Source organism: Drosophila simulans, chromosome X (genome assembly GCF_016746395.2).
Source record: "Drosophila simulans strain w501 chromosome X, Prin_Dsim_3.1, whole genome shotgun sequence".
In the NCBI taxonomy this organism is placed as follows: Eukaryota; Metazoa; Arthropoda; class Insecta; order Diptera; family Drosophilidae; genus Drosophila; species Drosophila simulans.
Genome location: NC_052525.2, coordinates 6,877,579 through 6,893,530, shown reverse-complemented (window position 1 = coordinate 6,893,530; position 15,952 = coordinate 6,877,579). Strand labels below are relative to the sequence as shown.

At 42.9% G+C, this 15,952-nt stretch overlaps 2 protein-coding genes across 2 annotated transcripts; one reads left to right on the top strand and one right to left on the bottom strand.

Moving 5' to 3' along the window:
- Positions 1 to 216: 216 nt before the first annotated feature.
- Positions 217 to 9,917, top strand: LOC6725355 (autophagy protein 5). Its single transcript, XM_002106336.4, has 6 exons — positions 217 to 490; positions 565 to 664; positions 739 to 844; positions 1,234 to 1,459; positions 1,544 to 1,649; positions 8,675 to 9,917. The coding sequence occupies exons 1-6, from the start codon at positions 338 to 340 to the stop codon at positions 8,791 to 8,793; spliced, it is 810 nt and encodes a 269-aa protein (XP_002106372.1). The 5' UTR covers positions 217 to 337; the 3' UTR covers positions 8,794 to 9,917.
- Positions 9,918 to 12,905: 2,988 nt separating this feature from the next.
- Positions 12,906 to 15,857, bottom strand: LOC6725354 (hybrid signal transduction histidine kinase L). Its single transcript, XM_002106335.4, has one exon. The coding sequence runs from the start codon at positions 15,248 to 15,250 to the stop codon at positions 13,175 to 13,177; it is 2,076 nt and encodes a 691-aa protein (XP_002106371.3). The 5' UTR covers positions 15,251 to 15,857; the 3' UTR covers positions 12,906 to 13,174.
- Positions 15,858 to 15,952: the final 95 nt, after the last annotated feature.

Genomic DNA, 15,952 nt, shown 5'->3' with positions numbered 1-15,952 from the left:
CAACTTTTCGATCAATACGAAAACCTTGTTTGCTTACAAATCGGATATTATTTTCAATGAAAATATATTTTTAAGTTACATATTAATGGTGAAAAAATTTTCTGTGAGCAAATATTTTAGTGGCTGTGAAGTGTGTGTTTAAAAAATTGAAATGAATAAAAACAAATCAAACAGTCCGGCAACGCAGTAGCGTGCGATAGTTCAGCGTTGCCATCATCGAATGCCCAGTGCCATCACTATTATCAAATATCATTGTTTCACCCATCTGGTAACACCGCAAGTCGTATTGTGCAAAAAGGAAATATAATTTAGCCAAAACAAAAGCCAAATAAGGAACATGGCCCACGACCGCGAGGTGCTGCGAATGATCTGGGAGGGCCAGATAGGCATATGCTTCCAGGCGGATCGGGACGAGATCGTGGGCATCAAGCCGGAGCCTTTCTATCTGATGATATCGCGACTCAGCTACTTGCCTTTGGTGACCGACAAGGTAAACAATGGCTTCAAATGGGAATGACCGTACCAATAATAAGATCCCAATGTCTGTCGTACATATCCTGGCAGGTTCGCAAGTACTTCTCACGCTATATAAGCGCCGAACACCAGGACGGAGCTGTGTGGTTCGACTTCAATGGAACACCCCTGCGCCTTCACTATCCAATTGGTGGGGTTTACATTCGAGATGATATCATAGCATGCCAATTTGATACTAATGGTACTGTCTTGAACCCTGGTTAGGTGTCCTATACGATCTGCTACATCCGGAGGAGGACAGCACGCCCTGGTGCCTCACCATTCACTTCTCCAAGTTCCCCGAGGACACGCTCGTCAAGCTCAACTCCAAGTATTTATTAAAGAAATCGTCATAGCAGTTTGTGTACCCCACAGTCGTGATTGCGAAATCTTATCTTTAACACGTCGTAACTTGGGCACAGAGTGCAATCATATTTAGTTTCCTTATTCGAATCTCAGTGTACAGACAACGTGAATATCGAATAACAGGGTAAACAATTGACCATCAAGCAAGTCCCGTGTTATAAGAAACAATGCCATATAAAAGTTGGACCAAATGTGTCCCATATGAAATATAGAGAATAATTGACATCTTCGCACAAAGATAAACGTACCACAATGAGGTATAGTTTCAAATATTTGAAAAGCATAGTTACATCGGCAAGGGTACACAAACTGTTGTTTTCAACTGAATTTTCACTGATGATCCGCCACTTTTAGGGAGCTGCTGGAATCGCACTACATGTCCTGCCTGAAGGAGGCAGATGTGCTTAAGCACCGCGGCCTGGTCATATCCGCGATGCAGAAGAAGGACCACAATCAGCTGTGGCTGGGATTGGTCAACGAAAAGTTTGATCAGTTCTGGGCCGTCAATCGGAGGCTAATGGAACCGTATGGCGATCTGGAGTCCTTCAAAAACATTCCCCTGCGAATCTACACAGACGATGTGAGTGGAAGAGCAGGATCAGATTCGTTCAGCTTAAATTGATGGATTTTCGCCTTGCTTCTCTTTTATCTCCATTATTGATAGGACTTCACGTACACCCAGAAACTGATTTCGCCGATCAGCGTGGGCGGACAAAAGAAGAGTTTGGCCGATTTAATGGCCGAATTATCGACACCTGTGCGCAAAGCGGGTGAGTTGGGATTTTCGTTTTTAGCCTTTGGATCCGGCTATCAATTACCGCAGGCACTCTAAAAAACTGAATACCAAACTCAAAGTCGTCTCTAAAAGAAAATGAAAACGAGAAAAACCCATTGTCTGCGCAGACGCAGCGTCTCTTGGAAATTAGGGAAAAGGTGCCAGTCAGTCTGGCATGGCCAAGTGCATGTCTATCTGTATCTCTTTCAGATGACCCACCCGTCTGACTTATTTATTTTTCTATTGAATAACACAAACGAGCCGAGCCGAGCCGAACCGAAAAATCCGCCCTGAGCGGCACTCTCCGGCAATCATTCTTCAATTCATCAATGTCCCATCTGAACAAAAAGCCGAAAAAAAAAATACAAATACAAATAGTAATAGAAGATATAAAAGGAGATTCTACCATACTCTCGGGCTGAAAACAATGCCCCCGGGGTGGAAAAGCGACCCGGAGCGGATCGGAACGGATCGCAGGTCTTTTTGGTCATCTCGCTTGCCCCCATGAAAATCCTGGCCAAAAATGTGCCCTGTTTCCCTCTAGCTCGTCACATTTTCCTTTTTGGCCATTCAGACCGAGTGCGTCGAACACAAACGAATGAAAAATTCTTTGTCTGCCGGCTGAAAATTTGTCGACAATGAAAATGTGCGTGTGGATTTTCGGGAGAGCAACAAAATCAGCCAGCGAAGCAATTGAACGAAAAACAACATCCGAAAAACCATAAGCGATTTAAACGAAAACAACATGGGCAATAGTTTGAAATTTAACAGCCATTTTGGAAGAATTAAGTCGGGACTGCAGCAAATCTATATTTATATTTGACTCGTTTTATGAGCAAGATTGAATATAAAACAAGTTTTAAGCGGTAATAGTAGAAACGTGGGTAATATAAAACACCCATCAGCATTGACAACCTATGTATGCAGCATATATGCAGTTTCATGGAAACTCCAGCTATAGGTACACTACAATAACCGACAGACTTGCAACATATGCAGGCGCAGCAACTGCAACATTAGTAGACTTGATACTAGCAACAGCAACAATTATACCAACAGAGAGTGCAACTGATGCCAAGAAACGTGCAGTTGTAGCCCAAACCTAAAGCCACTTGCTTAAGCAATCAAGCAACAACAAATTAGTTATCAATAGAAGTTGCAGCATAAGCTATGCAACCTGCAACATCGATGGAAAACCCCTAGTGGCAGATACTTATAACAAATGTAAGCGTCATAGAAACTGCAGCAACTGCCACAAAACCTGCAACCTGCGACAGCAGCAGCAACTATTAGAAAATGCCACACATCGCTGTTGACCTGCGGCGCCGGCGACAGCAGGAGCACGAACCAGAGCGGGACAGAGAGAGCAGAGAGAGAGAGAGATGGCGAGTCGCGGCCAGACAGAGATGGGACGATTTCGATGTGTTGCTCACCGGCAGCAACTTGCAACGCGCACACACACTGCAAAACCTCCCACTCCAGTGGCTTAGGTGCAATAATAGCATTGGGAATTCCAAAGATGGACAAAAGGCGGAACTAAATACCTGCGGCTGGGATTTACGAATTATATTGTGAGGGTTTTTTTTTTCGGGAACCACTTGGATGGATGGCTAGTGCCTATAGAGTTCTGCTTTCCATTCAGAGCGAGAGATCCCTCCTGTGTGCGTCCATATGTTTCGGGCAGGTTGGGTATTTCCCAGGTGTCCCGATCTCCATGCATTTCGTTTCGTGTCCTTTGGCTATGCTGAGACTATGCTGCACCATGCACCCTAGTGCGCTGGCCGAGGTGTGAAATCTTTATTTGCATGCTTATGAACGGCCTTCTCTGCCCAGCTCGATGATCCTAAGGAATTTCCCATTCGAAAGGTGAGAGATTTCCGACGATCCCAAACAATTGCCGATGGATGTCGATCAACACGTATTTTCCCAAAGGTCATTCGGCACTCGGCGGTGCTTTGCATGGTGTCCTTGGCACAGGATTCCGATTCGGATTCGGCAAGGATTCCTCGGCTCCTTGCAGCCGCACGCCTGGCTTAAGTGGGCCATTCAAGGCAATCCTCTGACAATTTGGTTTTGGCTCGACTAGGTGGATTTTCAACTTTTAGGATCTTTCGGATCAGGTTAGAGTGTTGCGTGTTTTGGGGGGATTTTGCGTGTTTAATTTGTACAGGTTGTGCTAATCAATGTGCGACTTCTAAGGAACAAAACTCAGTAATATTGTAAATTATAAGATTAGATCCGCATATGCCGTATAATTCTGATTTACCCCACCCACATGTCCATCCATTTCATCCCCAACTCCAATCCAAGAATCTTTCGCATTTTTGGAGTACACAAATCGAAATTGAAATCAAACAGAAATGCATTCAAAACATGATCAATTTGTTTCCCCGGGTTTTTCATGAAACTTGGATCGTATTATGTACATGGACGGGGTAAAAAAAAAACGTAGGACGGCGGAGGCAAAGAGCAGTTCGAGGCAAAGAGGAGGAGGTGCCGATGGTTTGGATAACGATTGCACGTATTTGTGGTGCGTGCATTTTCATAGAAAATCGTATTTAAATTGAAATGAAATTCAAATATACAATGCAGTCGAGTCTCTGAGTCTTCCGTCGGAACGTGGAAGGTTCAAAGTAGATGCGATTCCAAGAAATCAAAAACAAAAAAAAAAAGTGAAAGAAAAAAACGAGAGAAGAAGCGGCAGAGGAAGAATCTAAGACGCGTCAAAAATAAAAGAAACGCATTTCTTTTGGCTTTGCCTCTGGCTCCTGCTCCCTCTATCTCTATCCCACTCGTTCTTTCTGCCCGTCTCGCTCGCACTCGTTCTGCTCCTTGTGCATTGGCATTCGCTTCATTTGTTGTTGCTGCTTTCATGATTTGCCGCCGGCAGCGACGCCGACTGCGCTGCCTCGGCCGGAAAGCAGCGAGAATAAATGCAAGTGGCTTTCAGTGTTGCCAAGCTTTAAAGTTTTCAAAAATAAATCGTTTACGGAGTTAAAAGAGAGTACAAATCTTAATAATGTCAAAACATTCCCTCAATTTTATTATCCTGTTGCATGCCGCGACTTTTCAATAGTATTTCTTTATATTACACAACAGTTTTTAAAAATGTTCACCAACAAATATGTTGCATTTTCGTATAAGTATTATATGTATATTTTTTTCTGTGTAAAAATAGCTAGATGTAGCGTGAAACAAGCTAAAACTGGCTGAGCTGCTTCAGCGCGAGTACATGCGTGTGTGTGTGTGCTTGTATTTGTGTAGGGTGCTCTCGAATGTGTGAAAAGGAAGTTCTAAGATATCACCTCCGCTTATTTGTATTTACACCTTCGCCGGCACCTCGATCCCCTGCCCCTCATCTCCTCCTACTCCTACTCCATGACTCTCCTCTTCTCCCCCGCCTGCTGCATATTTTTTCTGCTTATTTTTTCTCGCTGCACTCCAACAAAACTCCGGTGAAAACGGCGGCGCACGGAAATCGCACCTCAATGTTTATCACTTTTTGCCCCTCTCTGTTGCTCCCTAGCCAAACAGCCGAACGCCCCATCCCCGTTTTTCGATCTCCCTCTTGCTCGCTCTTTCATCGGCGCATTTGCTTAGTCCCATTTCGACACATTTTTCGTTTGCATTTCGTCAATCAGACAAACAATACAAATACAAATGCCAACCTGCAAAATGCAACCTGGACAATGCCCATGTATGCGTCTGTATAAATGCATCCATGTGTCCATGTGTGCAGCAGGTGTGTGTGTTTCTTTTTGTTTGTGTTTGTGCGACAATTGGCGGTGCCACGCCCCGCTTTTTGGGTGGGCTGCAGCTGTGTGCGAGTGTGTGCGAGTGTTTGCCTGTTGATCTTCACAGCATCATTATTTAAACTCACCTTTTTTTTAACACCCGGTGATCATCAATCATACTTCATTTGAATGATACCCCAAACCTAAAAGAAACTTCAACAACATACGACCGCTTCAAAAGTAACCCCTATAAGGTTAAAACCGAAAATCTTAACAAGTTTTAACTGTTTGTTCTTTGACTAATCCATTGGATAGTGCTGTAAAGTTATCTCTATAGTTCCCATCATCGAAGTTGAAACACTGTTGCCATGCCAATAAAAAAATCACTTGAAAAGCCCCCGATTCTTGCACTTCCTGCCACGCCCCCTTGTTGTGCATCCACTTAAATTCCCACTTTCTGGTTTGTTTGTTTGTTTCTTTTTTGTCTGGTTGATCGGCCATTATCGGGTGCAATCTTCAGTCTTCAATTCACAATTCAACTGCACCGTCAACGAAATCCGATTTAATTTCTTTTTGCTAAACATCCGCAACCCCCGACTGCCACCCCTTTGATCGTAATTCCCCCACTTTGTAGCTGGATGAAAATAAACCGAAATTAAAATTGAAATTATGGGGCGCACAAAAAGAAAGAACTGACAGCAAGACAGACAAACACAAGCAAAAACAATTGATTAGCACTTTTCGATTTCGCACTCCTCAATGGCGTCACTGAACTGCGAAAAAAGCTGAGTTTTCCAAGTGCAATCGTGTCTTGGCGCGAAACGTTTGGAATCGTGGAACGGAGATAGAGTTTTATATATGTATGAATATTTTTGTTGTATTTTACTGCTATTTAATGGCTTTATGGAACACAATCTATTAAGTGATTATAATGATTGGGGCGCCTTATCAGATCGATGGAGCGTTGTTATTTTTAGACATGAGCTATGCGCGATGTCGTTCGTTTTCCACCACACCTCCGCTTCTGCCCATCGCCATCGTACTTTCCACGTTGACGATAATAAAAATGGGATCAATAAATTTTCAGACTGTTTGGCGCCACTCTCGCTCCCGCTCCCTCCTCTCTTTCTCTTCGTCGCTGTCTCGCTCACTCACATTCTGCGGGGGACCGCACAGGCACACACACTCGTATCATCGAGATCAGAGGTGTGTATATACATATGCTTGTCTGCGGGCCTGTCCCCCATTTAATAGTCTATATCGTTCGGGTCGGTTTCCTATTCAAGATTTATGATCTCTTTGGCGCTTTGGAGGTGTCTTTGGTTTTATGGTTTCTTCACAAATCGTCGGATGCATCGCCGATTGGACGACACCTTGGAAGATATTACGTTTAATTGCTTTACGGTTTTTTTTTTTAAACATAAAAGTGGATCAAGATATGGGTTTAGTAGGGTTAGGGCGATTTATAGCACAGGAGAGTCAATTCCAAAACGAGAAATTTCACATTTAACAATTCTAAATCGTAATGCTTCAGCATTAGCTCTTAGTTTTCAAAAACTTCCCAACTAATGACTATATTATTAGCCTTCGTATTTTGTATATTACTTACTAGGTATGACTATTGTCATTAAACATTTTTATTTGAAAATGATTGTGAATTTTAATCACTCATTTACTTTTTACCACTCGGTCAACAGGCGAACTTTGGAACAATCTAATAGATTTACTTCCCCCGTTTCCACTTTAAGCGATTAATATTTATTGCTTTGCTTTATTACTTTTAACTAGTGCCTGGCCTTAAATATACAAATTTATTTATTTTTAGCTTGTAATTATATTAACTTTAAAACTTAAATACAGCCCTGCCGTGAAATTGATTGGTCACACATTCCAATATTTTAGCTTTGTGATCACTTCGTAGAATTCTTTGCATCTTCATGCCAATATCGCAGTGGAAGCATATACATACATATGTATTCTGAAACCACCTGAATATGCCCCTGTATCACCAATCAATTCGCTTCCCATATTTCCACTCGAGGCAATTGTATGCCGTTCATTTATTATTTTTGGGGTAGCGCCATTAGCTTGGTCATTAAACTCGTGACTTTCCCAACCGCAACGGATCGAAATGGAATGGAACGGTGTGTCGTTTGTGTAGTATAGTATCGCGGGTTCTATGAAGCTATAGAGCCTACTTGAACTCGCGTCCGTTGCACAAATCTTATCGCCACCGCCTCCCACCGCCTGTAATCAGCCATTATCAGCTCATCCACTTACACACATTCCACATCTGCCCAGTATACATGTCATCATATACAGTATACATACATAAGTACATATAAGTTGATATATACATATATATATATATATATGTATAAAGCCTTGTCCGTAACGCTAGTTTTAACCACCGGGCGATTGGCAATCGGACGGCATCGAGAATTGGCAATCGGCAATCTATAATTACACTTTATATGCTAAAATTAAAAATGACGAAATTTGTCACGATTGGTAGGTAGCCCGAAAAATAAGAATAGCAACACACACTTGTAGATAAGGCGCCAAACTTTGATTTCCAAGCCAGTTCAATTTCTGAAGAGCCCGCCCTCCCATCTTTTGGTTCGATTGCCATAATCTTTATAGCCCGCAAATGTATCATGATCAGATGCGCTGTTTATGCGGCATATAGAAGCGACTGAGATACGGCCTTATCAGTGTGAAGTAATCGCTAGCTGATCTCATTCATTATAATATAGGTACTTGCATATGTAGGCTTCACATGACCGCTGTCTCATTAATAAAATATAAAATATTGATTGGTGATCTTTTACATAATGGTTAAGTACGCATTTAGCAAATGAAAGTACGGGTCATCAAAAATGTGTATTCTTTAAAGAAAAGACTGGAATAATGACTTTGTTGTATTCCTGGACTGAGTGAAGCGGTACATTCCTTTGTACTTTAAATAATCGCATTAAATTTTATGAAGATCGATTATGTTTATAAACTGCCTTTTGCAGTCTTAGCAATGATCGATAATATTTTTGTTTGTCTAAAACCCAAAATAGAAATACTAAGGCAATTTACAAATTAAATTAGCCGCATTAAAGACTTCCAAATTGATCCTTGGAAAAATAAATAAAATATATAATGTGAAGCTTACTTCAAGCTTTTAATTACGGAAGGTGAGGACTTGAGTTACGCTTGTATGGTTTTTTAGAGTGCCAATTTGTTGGGTGCCCGATATGGTGTTGCTATAGTACTACTCCAAAATTCTTATTTCCAGTTGGATGTCGCACCCACGGCATCGATCTTCACGAGGAGACCCAACTCCAATGGATGTCCGAGCATCTGAGCTATCCCGACAACTTTTTGCATTTATCGGTGGACTACAAGGATGTTTAGCCTTATCCCTATATGTATATAGCCCTATGTTTTGCCCAGTTCGCGTGCGTGTATATTTATGCTTGTGTTCGTGTCCATGTGTGCTTGTGAGTGTGCGTGCAGTTCTATTTTTCGATTCCAGCAAATCCCAGGGCGATCCTCTGCGATCGATTTACATACATATATACGGATCCATGTATATATCCAAAAATACGTCTAGTTAAGCTAATCTGTATGTTATATTTATGATATATGCCAGCATTTAAAAGAAGCGAGCAGCGCAAACCAAACGATTACTGAAACTACCCACTAACTAATAATACCAACATACAGTTAAACTTAACTTTTTTTTTTATTTCGGAACCTAATCTGCCAATTTTAGTTGCGGAAAACTTTATTGAAATTAAAGCACAGTTTTATTACGTTTATGTAATTATTTGATACACTAAAACAACATCACGCCACACTAATGATTAATGGAAGCTATTTTATATCGACCCAATCAAAAATATATATATATATATACGAAAGTTATAAAAGAATTGTATTTTTCGGGGGGGTGGGAATAAAATAGGTCATTTAACTTGGCAGATATTAAGAATCGATAAGTTATATATTCGCGAATGGATCGAAAGATCTGTTCATGGCTGTGTTAATCAACCTCCTATGGTAATTTTTAAGCCTCCGGAAATTGGTCAAGACCCGCAAAAAAAAAAAAGAGAGAAAAAGAACCGAGGGCGAGGTTATCAATTTCGTTCGCGATTTATCCGTCTGTCAAGATAGTGCCTGGAATTGAAAATTGGGTCTGGAGTGGTGGTGCTATATCTGTTTGCTTTATATATATATATATTTTTTTTTTTTTGTTATTTCTTTGCAACCAGACGGACCTTACACAATATGTTTTTGGCCAACCCCGAAATCGGAGATCTTCAGTGCGTCTCCTTTATTTGAAGAGCATCGATTTGACACTGTCAGTCGAACAGTAACAACCACATTGTCCTGATCTATAATTAGTTAACGCTTTTGCACCACTCGAGAATGATTTATTCGATTGTTATTTGTATCGTTTGTCTGGGCACGTTTGCCGTAGCGAGTCCAAAAATAAACTGTACGTACATCAGATAAAAAGCCAATCCAAATTAAAATCAATTTTCGTATGAATTATTAGCGCAAATCGAATGTGGGGTTTTTGTTTTTTGAGACATTATGGGGTTAGCATTATCAGGAATCTGATGGATCCAACGAACTGGTGCCGTAACATTGATGGATATGTTCGCTAGTTCTGATTGATCAGGGATCTTAGGTTTATGGGCGCTGTACTCAACGATGATGTGCTTATAGTACTACATTTTTAGTATTTTTTTTTTTAGCCAGAAGCTAAAAGATTTATCCAACCCAATGGTACAGTTCACAACTGAAAGTACGAGCATTCATATAAGAGATTATGTCACGATTGTCGATGGGATCGCGCGAGATTCGTTCCTGTGATTACAACATCACACGGTGCGCAAAACTCGCTTGATCAATAACAAACTATATAAGCGTATATATGTGCATATAGAGATATCTGCCAGAGACGATCGCCATCTGCAAAGTACTCGAGATTCGTGATTCGAGTCTCGGGACTCAGGTGAATTCTGCTGCTGTGCTATGTGCCAGTGTCTTCGTCTCCTATTTACTTTGTAAAATTTGGCTGGCTGCAAATCAAAATATATATATATACATTTTTTGTTACGTCCGAACGATCGAAATTTGTCACGTGGCATGAAAGGCAGCAACAAAAACCACATATTTTTGGGAGGTAAAAGAAAAGCGAGCAAAAGTTTACACGGGGCAACGCGGTTCGAAGAAAATAGCACGAAAATAAATTGAAATTTAGCAATCATCTGCGGTCGGTCGCTCCTCCCACAGTTTCCCGGTACCAATGGACCCCACCTCGACATATGCTCCTCTCGGGGATTCTGGCCCCTGATCTTAGCCGGTTTTTTGTACCTTCCCGTTTTGTTTCTGATCTTTTCCATTGATTCTTCTCCATAGTTTCATTTCCAACCAAGACTTCTTATCTTTCATAGATTAAAGATTATATTACTGTATTTATACACTAAGTAAACTTTGGTACTGTTGGTACTTCCTAATCTGATTTAGTGTTCCATTTCGCTGTGTTCTTTTGACTTTTGTTGTACACTCCGCCCGAATTGATCCCTCGTTCCTATTTCTTTTTTGCTCCTCGTCCCTCCCACTTAAGTCCGTCCCTAGTTTGACTTGACTACGTGGGAACGATCACCTGAACGATCAAATCGCATAGATGCCAACAGTTCCGATCTGCCAGCCCAGTGCCCACCCCTTTTCTACACACAGAAAAAATTGCAATGCAACAAACGTTGGACAAGTGATAAGAACATAAGGGTATACAAGAGAGTATACCTTGTTCTATGAAATATTACTTTTTAAAAAGTAGTGGAATATTTTTCGCCTTGTGCATGACTAGAGGGTATCCCGTGGGGTCTGCGATCGCTCTGTCCGTCTATTTTGTCCGCAAATGTCGCAAAAATTCTTTGGCAGCGATCGCTCGGATTTGCCTTTTGCTCTGCAGAAGGGAAAGCGCGTCAAGTGAAAAACAATGAGTATGCCGCTCTGTCTCGAGAACCGATCCAATCCGATCCGATACGATACGATACGATAGCTGCCGGCGGTGGCAGTTGCGGTGGTGCTGATGCTGATGCTGATGCTAATGCTAATGCTGATGTGGATGTGGATGTGGATGTGGATGTGGCTATGGATCGCAGTGGTGCTGAATGCTGCGGCTCGGGGCTCGTGATTGGCGCACACATTGGCAAACGAGAGCACTTTATTTTTAAACGTTTTAAAAATACGATCATTATAGAATTTGCGGCTTAGTCATACCCCGCCGTTGAAATGTGCCAAGCGAATTTGACCAGAAACCGAGTAGCTCGCGGAGGGCGGTGGGTGGTCTGTGGTGTGTGGTGTGTGCGAGGGGCGGGGGGCGTGGCACAGGCAGTCGAAATGGAAAGCCCCAAAGCCTTAAGCTATGCCCTGACTTGAGTGACTGACTGACTGACTGACTGACAACCCATGAGTTGTCACAATGAGGCACGCAAATAACGCACACACATTTGAATGGCACATTCACAAATGATCGCAAAGATCAAACGGCGATCGGTTCTATAAATGGGGCCTTAACCTCACACTGCCAACTAAGAAGAATTACGAAGCTGAAGGCAGGTCGATTCTTCTCGAATCTAGATTATCCCAATTGATGCGGAGAAAATATAATGTTTCGGAAACGAAAAAGATCTTATAGATCCCTGAAATATTTGCAGTCATCTAAAAATCAAATCACTTCATTCGAAACCCAACGCAAATGCAATAATAAAACCAGTTTAATTTAAAGTTTTTTAGTTTTCAGTTGTTAATTTAAGTTTTCAATTCGTTTACTTTTTGATTTTGTTGTTTGTTGGTTGTATGGTCACACAATTATTATTGTTGTTGTCAAATGTAATATATAAAAATACTGATTTTATATATATACATACATTTAGGTATATATCTCTCTATGTATAGGCGCATTTAATATTTCCCTTGGCAATAAAAAAAAAAAACGTTTTCCTCTTGTTTGTATATAAATATATTGTATATATGTATATTGTATATCATTATAATTAACTTTTAGATGTAACCCTTAATATTACGTTAAATTTCTTGCTCTCTTTTGTGTTTGTAAATATATATTTATGTATATATAGCTATATATTCAATAAGCTTCAGTTTTCAACAATTTTATTAAAATTTTGTTTTGTTGTTGTCATATCACAAGAATTTTCAATTTTCAATTTCCAAATAAAAAAGTGTGTATTGTAAAGGTGTGTATTTGTTTCGTTTTTAAAGCTTTACTCTTAACAATTTTCTCAGTTTTTCCAGTTGCATTTTTCACATTTTCTCTCTTAACATACTCTCTCATACAAGTTATACAAATGAAATGAAGCGTTGAAATTCTTAAGCAAATTCAAATGTTTCGCCTTGTTTTTTTACTTTTTGTACACAATTATTTACACAAGCTAATACAAGAAAAAAAAAGAAAAAACTGAACTTAAGCTTAATTTGTTCTTAGTGTGTAACCAAAAAAAAAAGGTCTAACCTAGGGTTGGGGTTTTTTTTGCTGATATGCTTGGAAGATATATGTTTGCGCTTAGATATACAATTTTTCATTAAGGTAAACTTAGGTGGTAGGGCTAAAAAAAAAACGTTTTTAAGCTTAAATATGGCTTAGGGAACTAAAAGGCCAGGCCCAGTGACTGCCATTATAACATCCGATTGGTGGGATTGCTGCTTCCTTAGTTTCTATTGTGTGTGTGTTGTTTGTTGTGTGTGTGTGTGTGTGTTCTTAGGCCACCAGGGTCAGGTTTGTGGGCGCAGTATCGGCCACGAGGATCAGGGGTCGGTTGACGGATGATGTCCTCGCAGTGGCCAAGGACTCCTGATCCAGCCAGCGCTGCAGGTGCTGCTGATGTTGCAGGTGATGCTGCTGCTGTTGCTGCTGCTGCTGCATGTACATCAGATTGTCGTTGTAGACGGCATGCAGCTGGAGATTGAGGCTGTAGTTACTGCCGCTGTCGCTGTAGGTGGATGAGCTGCTCTCGTAACCGGAAACGGGCGATCCTTTGGGGCAACAGAAGCCGGTGGGCGAGAGGGCGGGCGCCGAGAATGGGCTGAGGGGCGTGGTGGCTTTGCTGGAGCTGCAGTTGTCCTGAAATTGCTGATTAGGACTCCCGCCGGCGACGGGAAATGTCTGCTGCTGTTGCATATTGGTGGGGCACTGAAAGCTGCTGGTGATCGAGCTGCCGGGCGATACACAGCCACCGGGATATGGATGGTTGCTCCAGATGATGGGCTCCCTTTGTTCGTTGATTGCCGATGACTTTTTCTTAAGGCGACGCTGTTTCTTGTCGGCCGCCTCCTTGGGGTCCACCTCATCATCGTCGGCATAGCGGGACTCTTCCTCGTCGTCCTGCTCCTCCTCGGCAGCTCCCTCATCCAAATCCTCTTGCCGATGGTGATGATGATGATGATCCTGCTCCTCATCGTCGTCCAGCAAATAGGGCTTGAATAGCTTGACCTGTTTGGAGGGCAGCTTGTGCTCCTCTGGCTGCTCCGTCTCCACGTCCACCTCCACATCCTCGTTCTCCGTTTCCGTTTCGGGCTCCTTCTTAATCACCTCCTCCAGCTTACTAATCTTATCCGGCTGCATCGGACTAGTGATGACCTTACGTTTGCGGAAGGTGAGATCCACACCAGATGGATCCTTTTCGTTCAACTGCATTTGACGGCGGGCAGAGGATCCGAGGGAGAGGTCCATGGGGCCTGGTGTGGCAACCGCCTCCAGTCGATTCTCCAGATAGCCATGCAGATGGTGATGGTAGGCATAGGAATGTGGAATGTGACTGGCTGACGATGTGGATCCTGGGGATCCGCTCAGGATTGGCACTTGTATTGGCACTTGGTTGCTGTTGCAGCTATTGCTGCTGCTGCTGTTGTGGCAACTACTGTTATTGCTGCTCGGCAATGTGTTGCTGCTGCTGGCGGGGATTGTTGCTGTCGGTGTGGGATTGCCATTGCTGGTGGCCATGGCGGCGGCAACAACAGCGGCTATTTTGGCCGCCGAAAGGACATTCGAGGATCCCTGATTGCTGCCATTTGTGGCAATGGTTGCAGGTGTCTCCTGCTGTGACTGCTGCTGATCCTGTTGCTGCTGCTCCTGCTGCAACTGCTGCTGCTGCTGCTCCTTCTGATGCTGCATTTGAGGATGCATTGCCACCGGGACATGCAAGTGGGGATGGGCGGCCAGGGGGTGTGGAACCATGCCATTGGCCGCCAGCAAATGGTGGGCGGCATGATGGTGGGCTGCTGCTGCTGCTGCTGCCGCTGCTGCTGCCGCCGCTGCTGCTGCAGCGTGATGGTGATGGGCGGCATGATGGTGGGCGGCATGATGATGATGATGACCCACCGCCGCGGCATGGTGGTGATGCAACTGGTGCACCAGCGGATGGCTCAGCGGATGGAACACCTTGACCGCCGGTGTCGGCGATACCGATTGCTGTGGGAGTAGTTGCTGCTGCTGCTGTTGTTGCTGCTGTTGCTGCTGCTGCTGCTGTTGCTGATTGTTGGCCACCGATGATCGCAAATTTGACTCGCACTGCAACCATTTTTGGATTTGCCGGCGGTGAATGTTGTATTTCCTGGCCGTTGCCCGTTGATTGCCCTTGCAATCATTATCATTCCTGTATGATTCGAGCACTTGCAGCTTAAAGTGGGGCGTGAAAATCCGACGACTTCCCATTTTGGGGCTGCCCGAAGAATTGCCATTATTTGTGTGGCTGTTTGTGGCATTCTCCGAAGAATCCTTGGGCCGCTTGAAATTCAAAGCTCCCGATCCGTTCAACTGTTCGCTGCTGCTATCCATGATTATGGTTTATTTTCGTGGCGTTCTCTACAGATTGTTTTTTGTTATTGTTTCCAAGATTCTGGTCAGTTTTGTATGTATTTTTGTTGATTTTGATTTAGCAAAAAAACAGTCATAAAAGTGTGTTTTGCAGTAGTAGTAGGTTGTAAGTTTTAGGTGCTTTTGTTGTAGCTGTTGTTGCTACTTGCGTGCGACGCTTGCGCTTTCATAACTCGCGATCTGGCAGCTCTGTCCCCAAAGCAGCGACGTCGACTGCGACGCGTCTCACATACACACACTGGCACACACTCGCTCAGATACTTTTTGGAGTTTATTTGAAAGCACTTTTCAAAATCCGTTTCAAATCTATATAGTTGTGTATATTTCGATTGGTATAGATCGGATAAATAAAACACAGTTAAAAAAATATATGTCTGCGTGCTGTTGCTTCTTCTGCTCTTTTCCTTTTCTTGTTAGCTACTTCTCGTACGTTTTGCTACGCTCTTCTCATAACTCGCGTTTGCGATCCGCACGGCAAGGAATCCAAAACACAATTGTTCTGCCCTCGGCGTTCTAGTTCGAAGATACGTTCTAGACTGCCGCTCCTCGGCCGGCGTCGCTGCCGGCGCCGCCGTCGACTGCGGTTCACTCAGAAATGCTCACGCACACAGGCGTAAAGTGCCTGCCTGTCTGCTGTGCGCCGCTGTTGTTGTTGCTGCTGTT

What these genes read in the sequence shown, in the direction of transcription:
- LOC6725354 (XM_002106335.4), bottom strand. Translation starts at nt 15,250, where the DNA reads ATGGATAGCAGCAGCGAACAGTTGAACGGATCGGGAGCTTTGAATTTC.
- LOC6725355 (XM_002106336.4), top strand. Translation starts at nt 338, where the DNA reads ATGGCCCACGACCGCGAGGTGCTGCGAATGATCTGGGAGGGCCAGATA. An exon ending in CTCGTCAAGCTCAACTCCAA is followed by an intron (nt 845 to 1,233) that starts GTATTTATTAAA and finishes CGCCACTTTTAG; the next exon opens with GGAGCTGCTGGAATCGCACT. An exon ending in TGCGAATCTACACAGACGAT is followed by an intron (nt 1,460 to 1,543) that starts GTGAGTGGAAGA and finishes CATTATTGATAG; the next exon opens with GACTTCACGTACACCCAGAA.